The following is a 24,799-nucleotide window of genomic DNA, read 5'->3' on the forward strand; positions in this document are numbered from 1 at the left end:
GTTGGTTGGTTGTTTTTTGTATTACGGCATATCAACCCTTTTCCGGTTATTTAATGCCGAATCCCAAAGATTCGGAAGAAAATTTTTTTTAATAGAATATATTTGTTGTTTTCACGTCAGTTTCTATTTAACCCATAGTTGGGACCCTAACAGGTACTACCACTCCGGGTCAGAGTGGACCTGGAAGCAATGGTAATTAAAGGGTGGCTCCACACTTCCCAAAGCCCACAAGCTGGGGCCTCACCACTGGATATAGTTTAAGGTCATATCCAGGACCTCCATTGAGGGACTTTTACCCTCTGCAGGGGGGGCAGTCAGCGTATTCTAATGGCCCACCGACAGGGCCATATTTGCGCTGGTGAATTGCTGTCTCATTTGAAGGTTCTTTATAAAATTCAGAAAAGTCTCTGTAATTTGATTGGTCCTACACTTTCTTCATCTCTGCACCCCTCTCTCACAAACATGATGTTGCTAATGTCAGTATTTTCTATAAATACTATTATGGCATGTGTTCCTCAGAATTGTCTGATCTTTCCCCTGCTTCCTTTGTTTCAGCTCGTTTGACTTGTTGGTCTTCATCAATTTGATGCTTTGATACCTAGTTATAATGCAGCTATCTATTCTAGTAGTTTCTTTTCATGAACTGCCAGCATGTGAACTATCTTCCTGCTGACTGTTTTGCTCCTATCTATAATATTGGTCTTTTCAATACTAAAGTAAATAGGCATATCATCCCTTGGTATTAATAACCGTACATTCTTTATAGCGCCTTGCGTCAAGTGGCTTCATGCTTCATCTGGAGTGACTTCCATTAAAAAAGTCACCATTTTGTTAGCATTTCTCTCAAGTCTATTCTGACACGGAGTGGTAATACTTATCAATGTCTCATCTATGAGTGAACTAGAAGTTGTCTTAGCTATGACATAAAATTATATCTGCAACAGAATTGTGAAATGATTCTAAGGAACGAACAGAACAAACGCTAAAAAGCAAATGACTCTAATTGCTACACACTTTCTTTCTTCACTTCATTGGAATTCACTTTCTTCATCACTTTCAAAAACAAGTAAGTTTCATAAGAAGGTATTAACTAAAAGTATTTTCAATCGATGAAAATCGTTCCAAACCCCAAAAACTAGCACATGTATGTTAAAATAATAAACCAGCATTAAGTTAGCAACTTCTATATGATAGGGTTAATAAAATAAGTTTTCTCCAAAATTCTCAAACCGGTCGCACCTGAAAGACACCAGTGAGCCCTCTGCTTGGGTGCTCGAAAAGTGTGAACTGCTTTAGTAACTACTCCTCCTAGATACAATCTGACCCGAAATTGAAGTACTGGTTAGTGTACCATATATGGTTTGAATATAATCTTCATTGTGTATAGCATTAAACTACATATAGTGCTCAATTAAGGAGCATGGACTCACCAATTTGTTACTATTTCTCAAAAGTATACTCTGTGGCAATACTTGTCAGGTTCATATCTATGGGCCAATGATAATATTTCATAGGTATCGCAGTTAGGCCTCAATTTGAGGATGTTAACAAATGTAGTCACTCCTTTCTTTCTTTTTAAACTTTAATGCATCCCAATCAAGGTATAATGGCACTGAACGGCACTGAACTAAATGAAGCTACTGGGATAGAAACCAGACTTTTGGGGGGCAACCTAGATGGAAAATTTGACAGCAAGACGTTTGTTCACGTTACATTTAACTTTCTGCATGTTGGAGAAATGAAAGCAAAGAGGGAATTTCAAATACAAACGGTCTGAAGAAAGAACCTATCAGAGTAGAACATTTTTAGGAACCTCTACAAAGAAGAGGTGAGATTTTGCTGTTAGTTGTTTTACTCTGACCTGGAGTAGTGGTCTTTGTCAGGATCTCATCTCTTGGTTGCACAGAATATCTTTATGAAACTATATCGACTTGCAAGGCTTCAATTTGAGAGGTATATGAAGTCAACCTTTTTGTGACAATTATTCAGAGTTTCACTCTGATTTAGAGTGGTTAAACTTGTCAATATCACACCTATGGATGAAATAAAATATTTTCTGTAAAAACGTCCAAGATGGTTGCTACTCTGAAGATAGATATCGCAGAAAACATCAATAATAATGTTAGGATAGCACACAAAATATTTTATTCCTTTCAAACATTGTTTATGTCATTTAAAATATCTTCCAGTTAACATATAATATTATTTATGTTAAATGAGTATTATTTTGTATGTTCATTTGATTGTTGGTTTATTCATTTATTTTATTTATATTTCTTAATTTATATTTCATTTTATTCATATCATTACTTTATATTTAAATTCAAGTTTTTCAGGGCCATTCACATCGAAAGAGTGTTACTCGGATAGGACTGGCCCCTTCTCATGTAAATAAGTATACTAGATAAGTGAAAATGAGGTTAGGATAAGCCTAGAATCAAACCCTGTAAGCAAGGTTAAGAAATGGAATGTTAGAAATCAAGTCTATTGTTAATTCTTTTAGAAATCTGAATATTAAATATGTCAGTAAAAGAATGGGCAATGCATATTAAAAATGTATTGTTTAAAAAACCGATTTTAGAATTGAGGGTTCTTATGTTTGCCAAAAGTGTGTTTATTCAAACATATGTAAAGCCACGTGAAAATTAGTCACGTTTGAAAACACACTTCTGACGTCATAAACAAAGGACATTTCTCAATATAGGATTCTATGGGTTCAGAGTCAGTCAGACAGTTGATCAGCCAAGAGTTAAGGGCGAAGGGTAGAAGATTTAGATCGTGTAGATACAAGCTGAATTCTTGACTTCATCGACCGGCCGATCAGATGAATAAAGAAATCATCATTATGTGTAACTGTTGTCTTGTGTCACATCTTTCATCACGAACGAAAGGTAATTATGTTTATCATCTTCTTGTAACTCTTGTGTAAACCCTTCCAAGATTATGTGTCCTCCCCTCCTCTGTGTTAAGAACTGCATCATATATCACTCAGTCTGTATTAATATGAAACCTCCAAGAATTGTCAGAGTCGTTGTCGTGATGTAAAATATATATAAATGTTTTCTCTCTCTCATCATCACCATCATTATACGTTATCATATGTCCACGTTATGTCCCCAATATGAACCCCGCTACATAACAAGAGTACAAGTGTGGTATGTTCGTTGGAACACATTCCATGGAAGTACTTGCAAAACAATCACGGGAATGAAACATTGTGGTGAGGGGATAGCTAAAATTTTGTGTGAACCTTTATTATGATAAGGTGCAGCAAACTAACTATTATAGTATCCGTTTGATGTACAGTTCAGGATTAATGAGGATTAGTAACCATAATGCAACATTTACTTTCACTTTTTCTCAGAAACTACTGGTCCGATGTGGATAAAATTCTGTATGAACTTTTATTATGATAAGGTGTAATGAATTAAGTATTATGGTATCCATTCGATGCACTGTTAGGAATTGATTTAATACAAAATTAAGTACAAATTTAACCATATTCCACCATCAATTTGGTATAAAGCATTAATTTTAAGTCAACGGGCTATAACTTTTTCCCATGTTGAACAGGCTAAAAGTCTAGTATCTCATAAATTGATAACAATTGCAAGTTTTTACGAATCAAATGTTATATTTATTAGTATTTGTTTAATGTGCAGTAATATTTTTTTTTACGTTATTCAAGTAACAGTGATAGCAGGAAAAGACAACTCATGCTTTAATTGATGTTTTTTTCTGTTTTTTCTTTTTTTAAGATATCATTGCCATTCCGGATTTTGCCGCAGGAGCTATGGAAAACTGGGGCCTTATAACTTATCGTGAAATTAATTTGCTCTATAATAGCAACTACCCTTCCATAAGCCATGAACGATATGTTGTCTTGGTTGTGGCACATGAGCTGGCCCATCAGGTAAAAGAAAACATGCTTTCCTTTCTCATATCTTATTTTGGTTTCAATTGTAATTTTGGGGGCAGGGGAATGTAAAGTAATTTAAAAAAGAAGAGGAAAAAAATGTCTCTGAAATTTTAATGCTGCATAAATATATATATATATATATATATATATATATATATATATATATATATATATATATATATATATATATATATATATATATATATATTAACAATTATTTTTATATCTACAAACACTAGTGTTTCATGCTTAGGTAATCATCAATATAGGAAATGATAATTACTCTATTTATAATGTTTTTTTAAGGGGTCATCGGATATTAAATCATGGCTCCTCAGCAGCGTTGATCAAACACAACCCCTCTCAAACACAAAAACAAATATGTTCCAGATATTAGATCTATTTTTTTTTGGGGGGGGGGCTTCAGATTAATTAGGCTAGCCTATTCATGTGATCAAAATGTCTTCCTCACCTTGTTATCTGTCTTTGTTACCTCCTCAAATGTGTCTCATTTGAAATGCTGCTGTATTTATAGGGATCGAATGAATCCATTATACTACTTACTACCCTGCTTCTTTGTTATTAATATTTTATTTATATATTTACATCATTATTTACTCATAATATCTTTATATTTATTAGTTTTATTTATATCTTTACATCAGTATTTTACTCATATCTCTTTATATTAATTAGTTTATATATATATATATATATATATATATATATATATATATATATATATTGAAGACCACCATATTGTAGTCAGCTGGAAAGCAACAAAACGGAAGACAATTCCACAGGCATGCAGTTCTTAGAAAGAAGCTTTGTTCATGGAATTTACGTTTAGGTTTAGGCACAGATAAAGAGTGGGGGGGGGAATTATTAATAGTGTTTTCAGCTAAACGAGTGTTTCTTGTGAAAGTTTGGCGAGGGGAGACCATAGATTGAAGCTCAGTCGAACACTTTCCATAAAAATAACGATAAAGCAGAGACAAACTCGCAACATCTCTTCTGTGAGATAGAGGTTGCAGCAAAGAGAAAACGACATCTCCTATGCGGCTACGAAGTCTATTTTGAACTCTATCAAGGCAGGACAAATTCTTTCTAGCAGCTTCTGCTCAGATGTGGCAACAGTATTACATCTTTGGACGTACCTGGCTCTTATATAGATAGAGAATTGCATCAGCAGTGAAATATCTACTGGATTCGACCATTTTTCCAGCGACCTTGGCAACAGATGTACGTGTTCCATTTAAGATCAGGAGTAAAAGTCAAGCCTAGAAGTTTTATTTGTTTGAAGTTGGTAAACTTGTAAAATATGTTGTAAATTGAATGTTCCTTAAACTCTGAGGTACCACATTAATTTTGATAAATTTTCAGTGTTTTTCAGTGATGTACATGTAATAATCATATATAATAAAAAAAAAAGTAAAAACAAAGTTTTTTTGATATTATTTTGCAGTGGTTTGGTAATTTAGTGACTATGTGTTGGTGGAATGATCTTTGGTTAAATGAAGGCTTTGCTACTTTTATTCAATACGTTGGAATGAATCATTATGAACCAAATTGGAAAATTGTAAGTACTAAAAATCTTTCCACTTGCTGTTTTGTATTCTCCGTCTTAGAGATCCTTTTTATCTGAAGGCTGGTATACTCTAGAAAAAAGAGACAATAGCAATGCTACATTCTAGGGAGGTGTATTCCTTAATTTATCAACAAATTCAATCTCGCCAAGAAACTCACTAAATACTTTGACATCCGGGTTTTTAATCCCTCTTACTGTGCCTTCACTATCTACATAGGATTAAGTATTGCATTCCAATGTAAGACTGCATTCCACTCAGGCTACCTTTTTAGTTTTTACTGATTTTTCATCCCAAACTAAGCACAGTCCATTTGGATGTAAGGAGTTACTGTGCTGTGATACTATGTGAGGAGTTGTGCATCAGGATGTCTGTTCAAATTACACTTTAACTTATGTCAAATTTTCTATTCTACTGAATTATAATATGAAAGCTCTGCTTGACATAATACGTTAACCATTGAGCTTAATTTAAGATTTCTATGGTATCTAGGGATCTCTACAGTGCAGGGGGTGGGGGTGGGATTTTTCTGCTTGTCGGATTAGTTATAGGTATTTATGTAGAGGAGGTACAAGGGCTTGGAGTTCGTTGGAACACTTTCCATTAAAATACTTGTAAAATAGGCACAAAGATGAAACATTTCGTCAATGGAACAGAGGTTGAAGTTTGGTCAACAGTGCAGGACCTATTAGGTTGGTGACTGTTTTCTGAATCCTGTGTAGGAGTGAGAGACTAGTAGCAAAGTCACCAGCCCAAATGTGGCAACAGTATTCCATGCATGAGTGAATGGTGGCTTTGGCTTTGTAGAGATACACGATACTTTCAGACATATGTAACTTTCTAACAGGATAGAGATAGACCATCTTCTTCGTAGCAGCCTTGGCAATGCCCTCGACATATTTGTTCCAATTCATGTTCCCTGTGAACATAATCTGAGAAGTTTGAACAAAGAGCTTTCAGATAGTGTATCATTAGCCATGGCTTTTAGTGTTTGAGGTTTCTTGTAACTATTAAAGAAAATAAGCTTAATCTTGGCAACATTGAACGTTACCATCCATTTATGTCTCCATTCCATTTCTGTGCTAAATTGGGGCATATGAATAAATAAAAACTCCTTATCCTTAATGTTAACATGCAAATGCACAGACTGTAGAAGCTCTTATACATATTACCTTCATAGTTTCTGGGAATTAATTGAGTGCAGACATTTCTTATGATGAAAGCAAGGCAAACTCTCTGTCTTCGACTTCAAACCTGACCATTCACTGTTCCAAATAAAAGTACCATTGTCAGTCAAGCTAGGGTTAAATTTCCAAACCAAACATAGACGGGGACAGATAATTGATATGTGTCTCATTGATCCTTGAGTTTGTGGTAATGGGGTGGAGATAAGTGGCCACGGTTGGCATGCGTCTATTGTAGGGAAGCAGTGGAAACCTTTTGATATAAGAATGATACAATTATGCACATTTAGGTGCTGTTGGGAGTATGAGATGGAAGAATAAAAACAGATTTTTTGTTCAATCTCGTCTTTCGTTTTTGGAATATCTCATTTATAATTTCATAATTATTGTTGGTTCGAGAAAAAAAGAAGAAAAGGACTTCTGCTGCTTAGGTGAAAAAACAAACATTTCTTCGTGAAGAAAAAGAAAGAATACAATGTGTGTTTTGCTTTCAACTCCAAACAAATTTACATAACTGAAATAGAATTCATTTCCTAAATACACCGTTTGGTCACAGAAAATTATAGGTAATCCTTCAGAGTCATTTCAACGAATCCTGGAAATGTTACTCAAATGTCAAGGGAAAATTCCTATTTACTTGCATCCTATGAGGGCAGAGTTATACACAAGATTTTTGATGTAGGGGAAATCCAGCTCCCTAAAAAAGGAAAAATCTGGATTGGAACAATAATAAAAAATTACCTCCGTCTAGAAGGATTTCTCTTACACTGATTGACGAAAAAAAAAATATATAAAATGTAATACCAAAACAGGTACTACACTTTACTTCCAGCAAAATGGCCAAGGAAATAATATGGTTTCCCAAGGGAAGGATAATTTAGCTGTTTTATGAAGGGATTTTTATAAAACAACTAAAGCAGTGGCGGCTCGTACCTGGAGCTGTGGAACTGCAGCAGTGCAGCACCCCCAATCATTTCTACTCAATATTATCGATACACGGTAAAAATAATACGTTTATTTTTTCCTTTCTATGTGATAATATATCATATTAATAATAATAATAATAATATATATATATATATATATATATATATATATATATATATATATATATATATATATATATATATATATATATATATATATATATATATATATATATATATATATATATATATATATATATATATATATATATATATCCTGAAGCTTAATGTCGATAACTGTCCCCATATTCATATAAGTATAAAAGTAAAACTTTGCTTGGAGCTGCCAAATTCAGTTACACATTCTTAGCGAAGTTCGCTTATACGCATGCCCGCTTCAGCCGGCGAATGAAAGCTAAGTTGGAACTGTCGTTTTAACAGTTCCAAACGCTCGTGAAAACCGGTGTTTGCGTGTTTTCGCTTATATTATTATTTTTTTAAAAGGCTTGTTTACAAATGTTTTGTTTTTATTATTATTATTAAAAAGTGTAAAGTGTTCTTGTAAATAAATATCCACCTTAAAAAAAATTCTCACACTTTTAAATGCGATTTAAGCAGACAAAAATATACAATATGCGAAACTTTTTTTTTTTTAATTAAAAGTGTTCGGGCTTTTTACCCGTAAAGCTACCAACGTAACTAATGTTATTTTTTCACGTACGGCGTATTTTGTTTGTGTTTTTATGTAGTTTGAAATCTATTCATTTTGTGGTAGTTGAACTTTACAGAATAAAAAATATTTACATTTTTTCCTATAGAAAAGCGAAGAAAATTTTATTTTTTTTAAATACATTTTAGTTAAAAAATGTTTTTAAATGTTCCTATTTACAATGCCTCCCCACGGGACAGAGTTAGACACCAGGGTCGTTTTTTAACGTGGAGAAAAGGAACAAAAATAAAAATTGTCTCAGTCGTGAAGGACTTCTCCTCCACCGACAGAGAACAAGAAATTGAAGTGAAGTATCTGAAGAACAGACACTACACCTTGATCTTGGACAAAAGGAAAACTGTTATCCAATAAAACCATTTTTAAATGGTAAACTCCTAACTTTACCATCGTGTGCAAGCAAGTAAATTTCAAAGATTTTGTTTTTATGAAAAAATAAATTATTAAAAAATTGTAAATAAAATGTATTTAAAAAAATGTTTTTCGTTTGTTTGCCTGCGGAAAAGCCCATAAAATTTATTTAATCTGTAAAAGAAATATATTTGTATATTTTTTATTACTCTGTAAAGTGTACACAATTTAAAATAGTATTTTTTTATTAAAATGTTTTATGCGTATTATCCCTTTTTCGACGGCTTATAATGGCAAAGTTAAAAAATATTTGTATTAAAAAAAGACAATTTTAATGGCAAGCTTATTTTGTTATACGCCTATTTTTAATTAACAACAAGCGTTTTATAAATAAAAACGTTTTTAAATAGTAAAACTATTTTCGTTAATAAAAATCTGTTATCTAAAAGTTATAAAAGTACGATTCAACTCAGAACCCGGTTCAGTTGAATCGCAAAAAGAGGATCACGTAAACATTGTATTCCTTTTACCCTAATTAATGTTCTACTAATAGACTGCCTAGTACTTACCTTTCCCAACACAATTGATATAAAAGAATTTAACCATGGCCTCCTTGCATCCCCAAGAAATAACTTCTGTGACGGTAAGTGAACTTCAACAGATTGAGTTTTTACAGCTGCCTCTCCATGATAAAGTTGAAATTAAGAAAAGAGGCCGTTCAACGCCTGATATTCAAATATCTCAGTCAGGCATTAGCAACAACAAAGTGTATATTCGTAGCTTTAATTCTGACTGGTACCAACGGAAAAGTTGGCTTTGCGGCTGTGAACTAAAAAAGACATTGTTCTGCTTTCCTTGTTTGTTGTTTGGGAGTGATGTAACGTGGACAAAAGATGGTTTCAGAACTATTAGCAAAATGAAAGATAGAACTGAAAAGCATGAGAAGTCAAAGAAGCACGTTGACAATGTAGTTTCCCTATCAATTTTGGGGACCGTAAATATTAAAGAAAAACTTAGTGAGGCCTACAGACTTTCAATCAATCATCATAACATGAATGTTAAGAAGAACCGTGAAATTTTATCTAAAATAATAGATTGTATTTTCTTTTGTGGGAACTTTGAAACTCCCTTACGAGGACATGATGAAAAAGATGATTCAGTAAATGCAGGTGTATTTAGAGGATTAGTAAATTTTGCATCTAAATTAGATCCAGATTTAAAGAATCACTTAGAAACCAGTAGTGTCTTCAAAGGTGTTTCCAAGACCATTCAGAATGACATACTTGACTGTCTTTTACAAATATACCGTGATGCAATAAGGGCAGAAATTAGCAAAGCTTCCTTTGTAGCTGTCATGGCTGACGATACAACAGATGTGTCTGAACATACACAAATGATCATTGTTTTACGGTACGTCTTGGATGAAAAAATACTTGAACGCTTTTGGGGATTCTTTATTCCAGAAAACCAAACCGATGATGGAATATCAAAATATATTCTACAACAATTGGATATAATCCTTCAAGGGAATCGCCAAAAACTGATAGCTCAGACATTTGATGGTGCAAATGTCATGAAAGACAAAAAAGCTGGTGTTCAGGCGAAAATAAAAGCAGTTTATAGTAATGCACATTTCACTCACTGTTATGCGCATCAACTTAATTTAATAATGAGGAATGCAGCAAGCATTACACGAACATTTTGGCTATTCCGACTTTCTTTTCTAGATCACCACAGCGTCTGTCCATTCTCAAGAAACATCTGGATGTAAGCATTCCACGTCCATCCGCCACGAGATGGAACTTTAACATACGGACCATAAATAGAGTTCATGAAAATGTTCAAGCATTAAAAAAATGTCTCACTGAAATTCAGTCAACATCATATGTAGATGAAACCGTTGCAGAAGCGATAGGAATTCTGAAATATTTAAACGATGAAAATTTCATATTTTGGTTAGAGCTATTTCATCAAATTATGTCTCATGTTGAAATTATTTATAATCAAATGCAATCTCGGGAAATTAGCATATATAAAGTCAATGAATACATAGCAAATTTCAAAACTGCTATAAGATAAGAAACTCCAAATACTGTGAAAATCCTTCACAAACACTCAAGGCCGAAGCTAAAGAACTGTGTGACTATATATCTGTAGATATAACGGACAGATATTCTTCAACTAAACATTTAATAAATTGTTTAACAAGAAAAGCTTTGCTAGTTTTAAGAAAGAACTATCTACAGACGAGATATCCTTGACAACTGAAGCATATCCCATGATTGACAAACAAAAGCTTGAAACTGAGTTAGAAATATTTTATAGTAGGTCAGATATCCATGAGTATTGCAAAGTAATTGATCTCCTGAAATTTATTTTGGAAAACAATTTAAACGATGTTCTTAGTGAAATCACAAAACTCATAAAAATTATCTTGACAATTCCCATGACTACAGCAGAGGCAGAACGTTGTTTTTCAACTCTGAAAAGAATAAAAACTTTTCTAAGGAGCACCATGGGTTGCGAAAGACTAAATGCACTTGCAGTGCTTTCAATTGAAAAAAAGTTCTTCAGCAGTCATTCAGAAGTTAAGGAGAAAATTATCAATCTTTTCTCACAAATTAAAACAAGAAGAATGGAATTTACTTTCAAATAAATATAATAAGTAAGCTATTCCAAATATTTACATATATTTAGAATTCCTTTAAGTAATTGTATTTTTATACGTGTGCATACGTATAAATTATGTATATTTTTTTATGTTTGTTTTATTTTTACACAATATTAAAACAATACGCATTTTTTTTAAACAGCACCCCCACTAATCTTAGGCACGAGCCGCCACTGAACTAAAGTAACCTTCCCTTGGGATATTTGCACCATTTCCGGGATGGATTCATTGAAATGGCTCAATGATCAATTTTAACAAGATATTTTAACAGTCATCTCTGAACGCATATACCATGCACTGGATAAGGTGGGGGAAGCCAGGGCTGTAGCTCTTGATATATCCAAGGCCTTTGACAAAGTCTGGTACGAAAGGCCGCTAATGAAAATTAAATCCTACGGTATAACTGGACGTATACTAAATATATTTAGATCCTTCTTAGACAATAGGACCATCCAGAGATAGAGAAGAGAAAAGATATTGTTTGCGAATTATTATTTTATTTATTCATATTGTTTTCAAATTATTCTCCTTATTATTTACTCTTCTTGTTTTTTAGTTTGATTATTTTAATCTTGACGTCGTTCAAAGAGCCCTTAAAGCAGACGGATCCCTAAGCTCTCATCCTCTTGATGTTCCGGAGGGACACAGTATAGCATTTGATACTATCAGCTATCAAAAGGTAATTGAATTACTTATTGCTTTGTTTAGTAAAATGTGCATGATTTTGCACTTTGTGCATCGTATTTCCGTGATGTTGGCTCGGGCTCGGACGGCAGATGACGTAAACCGCCGGAATATGCAGAATGCTGATCACATTTAAAAATGTTAGGAAGCAAAAAATCACAACATATTATAATATTAATAGTATAGTAATTTAATCGAAAAAAAAAATGGAAAAACAATAAAATAAAATATAACAACAATATACCGTAAGTTTCATGAATAAATATTTTTATTTTTTGTTTTAAATAAATAGAAACATTTTAAGGTTATTGTTGAACTGATTAAATTTGATTTGTGCATGATGAAAAACTGTTTTGTTTTGTTTTTTGTTTTTTTTTTTGTTTTTTTAGAATTAGGTTTACAGTGAGGGTCTGGGTTTAGGGTTGGACTGATTAAATCTGTGCGTGATTAAAACCTATTTTTTTTAGAGTTAGGTTTGAACTGATTAATTGTGCGTTATAAATTATAAGCTAATTTTTGTTTTAGGATTACGGTTTATGGTTAGGGTTGGACTACTTAAATTTGCGCGTGATTAAAAACTACATTTCTTTCTTCCAATTTATTAAAAGTTGTCTGGTTCGATTTTTATTAGCTAAACGCGTTTGTTATCGCTTTTTCATTGGCTGATCAACTTGATCAGTGCTTACGGTTTACGTCAGCTTCTTTTCAAACCCAAGCCAACGTTTACAGAAACCTGGTGTGTAAAGCGTAAAAGTACCAAAATGTGTAAACGGTAAGTAATGTAACTCCGAAATAACATGAAACCATCTCTGCTTATTTCAGCGTTGCTTTCAGTTGGTTTTGATTTATCTCTTACTCGACGTAAACAGTTTTGTGTCAGAAAAGGCGCAGTAAGCGATTTGACAACCTTTGTTTCATTGTAAATTCCTCGTGTCATAGGATATCCAGTGTATCTCAAAACAGAAAGTGGTAAGATACGATATATAAATTTGTAATCTCTTTCAATTTTTTTTTTTTTTTTTTTTTTTTTTTTTTTATTACACATTTCCACTTTTATACTAAGAATTTAGCCTAAGGAAGCTCAGTGGAAATATGTCTGCAAATGTGTAGCCATTTTTTATTTTTAAGTCAGACTATATGACAATAAGCAACTTTATATTACAGATCTGAATTTTGGAGTTGAGGATTGATTATTTGTCAGGATTGATTATTTGTGGCGCAGTGGATAGAGTACTTGGTAAAATTCAGTTGTAAAAGTTACACTCTTCTGGAGGTTGAAGGTTCAATCCTCAGTGCAAACGACACTTAAAATACATTTGCAAATTACTTAGGACTTCTATTCAGTCATGGTTGATGGAACGAGAACATGCTACCTTTAGAATATGCTAATAAAGGATTCCATTTGAAATTCTGCGCAGAATTCTGAGTTTGACGGAAAGATCATTGAGTTCGACAAGATACACTTGAGGAAGGTTGTATGTTACATCGGCTGAAACATTGTGAAAATAACACTGAAGATGAGAATAGTAGTCTGAAGAATCTAAATAATACAACCAACTTGATAATCTCGCTGCCACCAGATTAGTTTACTGGATGGTCAACAAATGGCATTATGTGTAGTGCATCAGTAATTTCTTTACACTGCACCTGCTGGTGGTAGTCTCCCTTTATTTTGCTTAAATTTAACTCTAGCTGCAGCTTCACAAACAAATTCAAGTGTCAGTTATGGTGTGAAACATAAACGCTGATCTATTTTCACAAAAGAAATTTTATATATATATATATTAATGGTTCACCACTTACGAAGGCCAAAAGCCACTCGAGGATAAATGTTGGTGAGATTTTCAATTGGATGATGAAACATTACTATGAAAGAATTGAGAATCATGATTACTTCACTGGAGGATATATTATATATTTTTTGACACTGGATTTGAAAACAATCCTGTTGCAGTCTGTAGAAAAACATTCTAGTGGTAATGTTTTCCACAGGTGGGATGTTTTTTTGAAATTAACTTTGTTTATGGAAGTTTCATTTGATTTTAGGTACACAAAGAAAGAAACGAACATTCTTAGTAGTGTTGGTAATTCTTGCTGAGTTTTTTTTTTTTTTTTTAGAGGCACCAAAACTTGAAGTCCAGTCGAGCATGCATCTGCCTTGAAATTATCAGTAGAGTAGGGAAAGATTAGAAACGTCTCTTCTGTGAAAAAAGAGAGTCTGTAGAGAAAATGTAATGTCATCCGGGAACTAACATGCTCTGGCCTCAGTCGCAAAGCAGACAAAGAATAGAAAAGAACTTCAACTCACTTTTTTTGTTGTACAACATTTATTTCCTCATTCTTTCGTTACTGCTGTGACGTCACTCACGTGATCGTTTTCTCGAACATGCTCTCGAATGTATCCATGCCTCTAATGTGATCTCGAGCGTTATGCCCGTCTCTAACGTGATTTTCTTTTTAAAGTCTTTATTTTCCCCTACCAGTGACGTCATTTTGCACACATTTGCATATGCATGTCCATGCTATGTTGCAAAAAGGAGAGATCATCACTCAGAAGATTGAAATTTTATAACAATCGCTGGTGGTTTAGAGACATGGTAGTTGTATAACTAGTGCACTAGGGATATTTTAAATGGGAAATTGGATGGTGCACCAGTATTCGTCTTATTCGCCATTCATTTAAAAATTCAATTTAAAAAATTTAAGTAATCAAGCTTACGCATTTTTCAGTATTATAAAGATGTTAATGTAACCTTTAATCGAACTTGTACATGTGGACGATATATGAAGACGAAGTCTCATCCACTCAAGTTTGAAATTCTCTGAATTTCTCAATTTTATGAAACAGTAACACAAAGACTTGGACTCATAAGTTGCCATTCCACAGGAATTTCTTTTTTAAATATTACTTTTAGAAATGCGCTTATATCTGGTCCTTGAGCAATGTTAGTACAGTACCTGGGTACGTCAATTTCCATTTATACATAGCTCCTACCAGTTTGTAGCTATAGTACAAAGAAAATTATTTGTGAAATTTCTTTAAAAAAAATATATGCTCCATCGTATTTGTATGAGAGAGTAAGTAACTATGAAAAATGTATTAGGTTGGTGCAAAAATAATGTCGTTTTCTGATGTTTAACTTCAAAAGATCATAACTCCTTTCATAATAAACTTCATCAACCAAAATAAGAACCGTTAGAATCGACACAATTTTTCCAACAGGAAACAAGTTTATTCATCTCATTAGCATAGAAATCTGAATTTCTGGAAGCGATGAAGTCATTGAAGGCCGATTCAGCATCATCTCAGCTTTTAAAGCATTTTTCATGCAGGAAGTTATCGAGATGCTTGAAAAAGTGATAATCGGTGGGCGAGAGGTCTGGTGAATATGGCAGATAAGGCAGTCTCATAGTCCAATTCGTTCAGTTTTTGTAGGTTCTGTTGAGCAAAATGTAGGCGAGTGTTGTCATGGAGGAGAATTGGTCCTTTCATATTAACAAATCTAGGGCACATACATTGGAGCTTCTGGTGCATTTCATCAATTTGTCGGCAGTACTTCTCTGCCGTAATCGTTTCGCCCAGATTTAAGAAACTGTAATGGATGAGACTGGCCGCAGACCACCAAACAGTCACCATAACCTTTTTTTGGTGCAATTTTGGCTTCGGGAAGTGTTGTGGAGCTTATCAATCACTGTGCCGAATGCCACCAGTTGTCATAGAGGATCCACTTCTCATCACACATCACAATCCACTCGAGAAATGGGTCGTTTTTATTGCTCAGAAGTAGCATAGAAGACACTTTAAAACTACAATTTCTTTATTATCGTTCAATTCATGCGGCACCCATTTATCCAACTGTTTTGACTTCCCTATTTGCTTTAAATGGCGAATGTCTGTTGAGTGGTCGACCTTGAGTTCAACAGCAACTCTTTGTGTGGTTTTGTGAGGATCAGCTTCAATTAAGGCTTTTAAATGTTCGTTATCAACTGCAGTCAGCTGACCGTGACTGTTTTCATCTTTGAGTCTTTTGTCATCATTGCATAATTCCTTGAACCACCATTGTGCCACACATTCGTTAGTAGTTCTTGGGCCAAATGCATAATTGATATCACGAACTGTCTCAGCAGCTTTTCGGCCTAGTTTGAACTGGAACGATTTTGAATTTTGGCTATGCTGCCGAAAAGCCTACAAAAAAAATGAAAGGATTGAGAAGGTAACGAATAACACGACATGATAGAGCGAAAAACACACTTCAAAAGATATATAACATGGCTATATATATATATATATATATATATATATATATATATATATATATATATATATATATATATATATATATATATATATATATATATATACTCGGGTTTTTTTATATTCAAAAGTAATGGACTAATGAATTCAACGAGGTTGTTAGATAGTGCTCAATAAAAAGAGCTGATAATACTTGTTTATTGTTATATAAACATGCTCACATCCCGCTGCTACAAATAGCCACTTGTTTCAATCAAACAACAGATATCATCAGGCAGCGACTTGACTATTCAAAAGTTCAATGAATAATGGATTTTTATTTTAGGTAGGAACTCTTTAAAAGTTGGAGTTAAAAAACTTAAAACACAGAACTTTAATTATAAAATGTAAAGAGGGAGGGGCAATTTAAATAAAGTTAAAAGATTACAATGGAGAGAGAGTGATTGAGAAGAGAAAAAAAAAGGAATAGAGAAAGAAATAGAAAAAGAAAATAGAGAAAATATATATATATATATATATATATATATATATATATAATATGGAGAAGAAAAGAAAAGATATAAATGGTTATTATAAAGAGAATAAGGACTAGAAGGGAAAGGAAAGGAAAGAATGATGAGATCTAGTTAAAGAGAGAAAGAGAGAAAGAGAGAAAGTAAGAATTTGACAGTATATAGAAAAAGAAAAAGATCTGCGTGTCAACCAATTTATGAACAGTTATACAATTCAGTAATATTATTACAAATACAAACAGAAGATACAATCCAAGCGTCAGAAATGAACATGTCAAAAAAGACAGCGAATTTATCCAGCCAACATATATATCAACTCACATACGTCCACGAGTAATATCAACGCAGTTCAAACATACGTCTACAATTAATTAGGCCCTTTATGCTAAATGATATAAGTTTAAAGTTTTCGCGTTTTTATTAGATAAATATATAAATAAAAGAAGAAAAAAAATAATGATAAAACAATATTAAAATTATTATTAATAATAATAATAATAATAATAATAATAAACATAATAGTAATAATAATAATAATAATAAAAACAGAATAAAATTAATATTTATTATCTTTTTAATATAACAAATTTAGCCATAAGAGGGGATTAAATAAATTAAATAGGGCCAATAATTATAAATAAAAATCTACTAATATTTATGTATATAAAAAGAATACAATACATATATGTATATATATATATACACATACACACACATATATATATATACACACATACACACACACATATATATATACATACATGCACATAAGTAAAGGTGTAACTATACTATTAAGTTGAAAGTTTAAGCTATTTAAGTATAGATATAAAGTCATATTAAATCACAAATTAATACATTCAAGACCGGATTACTAATAACACATATACAAGTACACTTACCTATAAATATATAAATATATTCAGGCAAAAGAAGTAATTAAATCAACGAAATACTCAAAAGTAGCGACACACAGGTAGATAGTACCCAAATTAAAAATAATAAAATACATATGTATATACCCACAGAGAACCAACAGACATACAAACAAGCATATATATATAATTTTATGTATACACATACATACAAAAAATACACAAATATATGCACACAATCATATACTAATATACAACAACGCACACCCACATATATATACGCACACATAAATATGTATAATTTACATAAACTATATATATAGAAATACATAAGAATACAACTAATTTGGCAAGAGTACAGATAGATGCATACACACATAGAAACATACAAATGGAATGAATAAACATGGGAGGGTATACCAAATAATATAAAAATATATAAATCTAAGTACACACGGTCATAAAGTAAATACATAGACACATACATATACACATAGACACACAGGTATATAAGATAGGGGAAGTAAAGAATGAAATCAGGCGAGGAGAAAGTATATTAGTAGTATTTTAATAAATTATAGAAATCAGTGACAATTTTAAATTTATTTAAATTTTATATCTAAACTAAATTACTTAAAAGATGGTTTTTATAATGTTTGCAATTAATTGAATTTTCGTGCTTCTTATTTAATAATTTATCTCTTTCTCTAAAAGTAAGTATAAATAATTTCTCATAAAGACATAGGTAGCAAGGCGAGTTTAAAGATGAACAGGTTTTAGCTTTCTTTAAAATTTTCCAATTTACTATTGGGGAGTAACCTTGCTCTACTAGTTCATTGTAATATTTAGACAAGGAAGTTCTATTTTTGTACTCATTATTTTCAAAAGAGCACTTGTGACCGGTAAATCTTTCTTTAAAATTGTTATTTGTCATTCCTATGTAATATTTTTTTTCATTCGGATTTTCCTTAGTAGAAATAGTTGCTTGGTACACTACAGAAGTAATTTGACAATTTCCTTTAAGAGGGCATTTTGATTTAATTCTACAGTTACAACTTTCGGTAGCAATAGGTGTGCTATTTTTGTTTAATATTTTGTTATTATGTTTTTTAATTATTTTTTCAATGTTTTCATTACAGCTATAACTAAGTTTTATTGTATTTTTATTGAAAATTTTATGTAGTATGTTATTCATAGGAAAGTGCTTTTTAATTAAGTTTAAGAATTTCATTCCTAGATTTGTTTTAAGTTTCAGATTTTTTTTTCTTTTCTCAATCACTCTCTCTCCATTGTAATCTTTTAACTTTATTTAAATTGCCCCTCCCTCTTTACATTTTATAATTAAAGTTCTATGTTTTAAGTTTTTTAACTCCAACTTTTAAAGAGTTCCTACCTAAAATAAAAATCCATTATTCATTGAACTTTTGAATAGTCAAGTCGCTACCTGATGATATCTGTTGTTTGATTGAAACAAGTGGCTATTTGTAGCAGCGGGATGTGAGCATGTTTATATAACAATAAACAAGTATATATATATATATATATATATATATATATATATATGTATATATATATATATATATATATATATATATCAATGAATTAAATCAGAAATCATATAGAAAATAACATATGTGAGAAAACGATATTGTTTTTGCACCAACCTAATATTTCCATATTGTTTTTATTGATAAAAAAGTAAAAATTATATTTTTAAGCAAAAATGATTTGCTTTAAACTAATATCGTATACTCTTTGTGACTACTGTTTTGCAGATTATCAAAAAAAAAAGATCACTTAGTAAAACAATATTTATGTAATGTTTTATGTTATCTTGTTATTATTAGTGATGGAACGATTCCAATATTTTTCTTGATTGCGATACAATTACCGATTCCATACTAAATTCCCAATTCCGATACAATTACTGATTTCATAAATCTCTAATTATTTTAATGTAAGATTATTTCCCCGATTTTCGTAAAAATACATGTTAAATATGCAGATATTTTCCTAAATATCAAAATACACTTGTGGCGGGTGATCTATAGATTTTAGCTTTACTGGTAAATAAATGATCAATAAATATTTATTATTTTATCATTATTACCAGCAATGGAAAATTTTGGTTTAAACAAAATCAAGTAAAAAAAGATAATTAAAAGAATATTGGAAAATAGGAACCAATTTTTCCGATTCTGATACCGATTCCGATACTTCCAAATCTTCCAATTTTTCTGATTCCGATTAATTGTCCCAACACTAGTTATTATGCTATGTTAATTTAAATTCATAAGACATGTATCCAATTTTTTTAATTCTTTAGAATTACATTAGATTCAAACTCTGCTATTAAGATCATAAAATTATTGCCTTAGTAACGTGTACTCTGTCTATTCTTTTTATCAACCAATTACATGTTTTTATTTGTGTACAAACAAACTCCAAAAACAGCATAACTTTTTAAAAGTATGTAGATACAGATTAGTTTTTTTAACAATAATATGAGCCACTGTCCAGATACACTCAAAGAAGGTTAAAGGTTACATTGTCCGAAACGTTGTGAGAACAACTGTAACAGACCCGTTGACACGTATTTAGCAGCATAAGCAAATGCACGACACATGTGCAAATGACAAAACCGGTGCGCGAGCTGACGTCACAGTAGAGGAAGTGTAGGGAAAGAAAAAGCAGAGAAAAAAAAAGGGTACCACTTGGTGAAAGGACCGGCAAGATGAAATGGCCGTGTCGCCTGTGGTGGCGTGAGAGATTTTTAAGCACATGTTGACACGGCAGAGTTTTGTGAACTACATGACGAACTAAGAGACTTTTAAAACAAGATGCTATGCGCTATTTTGGAAAGTACTGTGAATAAATGTATTTTATTTCAACTAAAAAGTTTGAGTCGAATTTCCTTTCTTTTTTTTTTTTTTGTTCCTTTGCAACTGTCCCTGCATACAACATCAGGTCTGAGAGTGTTAAAATGTAATGACACTACTGAAGAACATATAACTGTCACGTTACACAATACCTAAAATGAGAACAGTGGTGCAAACAATTCAAATAATACATATTATCAATCTCCATATAAAAAATTCAGAAGAATTATATCAAATCGAATTTATGTGAAAATAGAAACGACTCTATGCTCTTTCTGTTTTATAAGCACATGACATATTGTGAATTACAAAAACTATAGTTGAAAAAACAAGCATTTATCAAATAAAATCCATTTTCAAGAAGATCGGATGTTACATCGACCAAGGCGTTGTGTGAATAGCACCCAAGATGAAGACAGTTATCTAAACAATCCAAATAATTCCATACTTTTTCTGAATCGCATTTTCTATTTTAGTTTTCTATCTGATCATCTTTATTGATCTCTTTCCATTTCTTTTTAGGGGGCATCTGTTATTCAAATGCTCAAGTTTTTTCTTGGTGATAGCATTTTCGAAAAAGGCTTGCAAGTAAGCATGAATTTTTATTTTTCTTTGCTTTTTTTTTACTTTTGGTAAAAAATAAAAATGATAATAATCTATATCATATTTCTCTTCTCTATCTGTCTGTCTGTCTGTCTATTCAACTTTTTATTAGAAACTATTGGAACAATCTGCCTGAAATTTTGTATAGGCTATTTTATGATAAAGTGCAGTGAACTAAGTATTATGGTATCCGTTCGATGCACAGATAGGGATTAATAGAGATTAATAGTGATTAATACGGATTAGTCACCACAATACCACATTTAATCTAGAAGTTTTCTCGGAAACTACTGCGCCGATTTGTCTGAAATTTTTGATATAATGAACAGTTAGGGATTACTTAGTTATTACTACTACTTATTATTACTTTTAACAGTTAAATTAATTGATTAAACGGATTAAAAAGTCTATTAATAGTGATAATCCGCATATATTTTAAGTTTTGAAAATTAGTCCATGTTAAGAAAATTGCTCCCCAAATCTATCTTCATAGGTCTGTAATGTTCTATAATGCTGCTATCCTTAAAAAGAATGACAAAAAAACTCTTATGTATATAAATATAATATATTTTATTGCTCAGTTCTAGTGAACAAGTCGAGACAGAGAGGGTGGGTAAGATACAGAGCTGATGTAAATTAACATATCTAATTCGCAAGCCAACCACTTTTTCTCACTTCAGATCAATTAATGATATTTTTTTTTAACACCAACGCATCCACAATTGTAACACCCATTCCAAGATTTCGTCTACATATCCAATGCCGTAATGCCCTGTACCCCTCTATGAAACGTGGCTTCCAAAAAATATTATTTTTTATTTGGCCAATGATGCATTTTCATCTGCTGTGTCTGTGGGTGTTGCTCTATCAAATCACTGAATGTTTATACTTCCGGCTAGGTGTGTGCCTATGTCAATGAACCAGAAGTTATCTCTTCTATCCAGGTATTATCTCCAGTACTCTAGACCACATAGTTATTGCTGAGCACATTTTTACGCCTGATCTCTTATAATGAAGAGAACATACTTATTCCAGTTTCATTCAATTCTTTTTATCCATGAACTCTATAATAGTCACTTTTAGCATAAAGTACAGTAAATACAGAATATGATAATATACAATAATAATGCAATAATTTGCAGAATGCCAGGTCACACTTGAGCAAGGTGTAGCACCTGTTAGCATCCTTCCGAAATTCAGAAAAGTTATCATGCAGACGGGTATATGGAATTCCATTATTACATCTAGGAAACGAGGAAAGCTATTGAAAAACAAACAGGATAGAAGGAGCCCGTTGACCCTGTATGACAATTTTCTAGTGATGACGTCACAAACAAAACATTTACTTTCAATTTGTCATGAACTAACACAGAAGTAGTAAGGCTCAGAAAACTGTCATGAGAATGCTCATGTCAGTGCCCAATCCGGTCTAATCAGAAGTAATGAAACATTAAAAAAAGATTATTTAATAAAATGTTTTTCTTTATTTTAATTACGTATATATTATTACAATTTGTTAACTCTGTGCCTTACTTGAAAACGTGTGCTTCTATGGTTTAAAATATAAAAGAGAATTAAACGTTACCTACTGTAACAATGAAGAAGAAAATGAAGGGTTAATAGCTTTGAAACGTGTAGACTGTTTCGCACTTTGGACAATTCATTTTCAATCTAAAAGTTTTCATAATTTATTTATTACTTAGCTTAGAATTTAGATGTAATGTACAGAAAAAAGCAGGAAATTTACAACAATTAATTTACATGTACAGACAATTTGTTAAAACAGGAGAAAGACATAAAAGTTAGATGAGGTGTTTAGTGTGTTTCTTCCTCGTGAACAGGTGTACAAGAATGAGGATGGTTTAGACAACTTCCAGTCGTCCTTTGAATGGCTATCCTTCTAAACCACCATCAACAGAGGTTTTATAGATTTTTATATCTGTGACATCTTTCTACTGTAGTTGAAGTTAATGGAGCAATAAACTCCAAACGATAAAATCCATTATGTTAAGATCTGATCCGTTCGTCTGGTGCAACGAACTCAGGATTATTTGCTTTGAACCAGATAAGGATTTTATTAGATGCATTGGTCTTTGCCCTATCCTCTTACCGCGTTCATTCATCTCTTTCCATTACATGATTTATGACGTGGAACATTTGCATATCTCATCTCTATGCACAAGCTGATTCACTATTTTTCTACATTACTTTTAATTTTATTAGACTCTCCTCTCCCTCTCCCCCCCCTCTCTCTCTCTCTCTCTCTCTCTCCTTATATATATATATATATATATATATATATATATATAAAAGGAGAGAGAGAGAGGGGGGAGAGGGAGAGGAGAGTAATTGGATTGTTTATTTTAAAATAAAAGTCCACTGGACCACAACATTAATTGCAAAATCACATTAGAAATTATTTTATTTAAACTAATTCCAAAAATCATGCTTGAAAGTTTTTGTGAATTTTTTTAGTTTAATTATCCGCCGAAAAAGAGAGAAAAAAAGTTGGTTCCCAGAGAAAATAATTCGAGATGGTATCAACAATTGCAGAGAAAAAGAAATAAGATTTTTTTTTTTAAGTCATCCCAAAAATACTTGCCTCATAGTTTTTGCTACATTCATCTGAGAATTCATCAAGACTTTTATATATATAAACAGTAGTATGTATGTAGGTATGTTTAAATGATAAACTCTTAAACTATTAGTTGCATAACACTGAAATTTACAGAAAATAGTAACCATACAACAAGTAAAATCTTTGTTTTGATGGATGAATAACGCGAACAGAAATATGCCCGCAAGTTAAAAAGCAAAATGTTCATTTCAATTTGCCACCATATTTTTATTAGTTTTACGCATACACAAATTCAATCATAGCTAGAATTGGTTTAATTTTAAATCTTTCTTATATATCTTTCGGGTTAGTTTAAATGGTAGGGAACGCGACTGAAGTACTAAATGTTTTGGTTTCGATTCTAGCTGATAGCACCAATATAATTTTTTTAGGATTTTTAGAAATTTTAACGATTTTAATCGTAAACTGTAGTGATTACAAGGCTGCTTTTGATCTCGATAGTACAAATCGAGTTATCTCTCTTTATTTTTAAATATGGCAGATCAAGACAGACCGTTCTCGCTTTATCAAAAAAAAATGTAATTTTCTTAGTTTAAAAAAATCTACTTGATCAATTTACGTGATTTTTGGAACATGACATCTTTGCTTTGATATGGGTACGTACATTATAAAGATTTTTCTGTATTAAATTATTAAATAAGTCGGATTCTAAATAAATACCATCGTGTTTTAAAGGGAGATAATTATTCACCTTCTTTGTATTTATCCTCCAAAAAAGGCTAAAAAGAAATTAAAATGTCATTTTATGAATTACTATAATGACACTGTTTCTTTTACTTTGTAGCATTATATTAAAAAGCATGCTTATGCTAATGCAGCTAACAAAGATCTATGGAAAGCTTTCACAGAGGTAAGAAATTCGTTCTTGGAATGTGCATGAATGTAAACACTAAAAATACTCTTAATATATATTTTGTAATGAAATATTCTATCTTTTATAGCAACTGCATACATGAACATATTCTTTAATACCAGCAGATTTATAGGAGCTA

At 31.9% G+C, this 24,799-nt stretch overlaps 1 protein-coding gene across 2 annotated transcripts in view; it reads left to right on the plus strand.

Moving 5' to 3' along the window:
- The window catches only part of LOC145279655 (uncharacterized), a 466,377-nt gene that overhangs the window by 351,768 nt on the left and 89,810 nt on the right, over positions 1-24,799 (plus strand). For both annotated transcript variants that reach the window (XM_080130890.1, XM_080130891.1), the window contains 5 exons: positions 3,759-3,913; positions 5,385-5,498; positions 11,921-12,043; positions 21,089-21,154; positions 24,592-24,657. In XM_080130890.1, the coding sequence (XP_079987016.1) occupies positions 3,759-3,913; positions 5,385-5,498; positions 11,921-12,043; positions 21,089-21,154; positions 24,592-24,657 (524 nt within the window). The remainder of the gene's footprint in view (positions 1-3,758; positions 3,914-5,384; positions 5,499-11,920; positions 12,044-21,088; positions 21,155-24,591; positions 24,658-24,799) is intronic.

This window comes from Euprymna scolopes, chromosome 7, assembly GCF_053919585.1.
Source record: "Euprymna scolopes isolate OS-2025 chromosome 7, ASM5391958v1, whole genome shotgun sequence".
NCBI lineage: Eukaryota > Metazoa > Mollusca > Cephalopoda > Sepiida > Sepiolidae > Euprymna > Euprymna scolopes.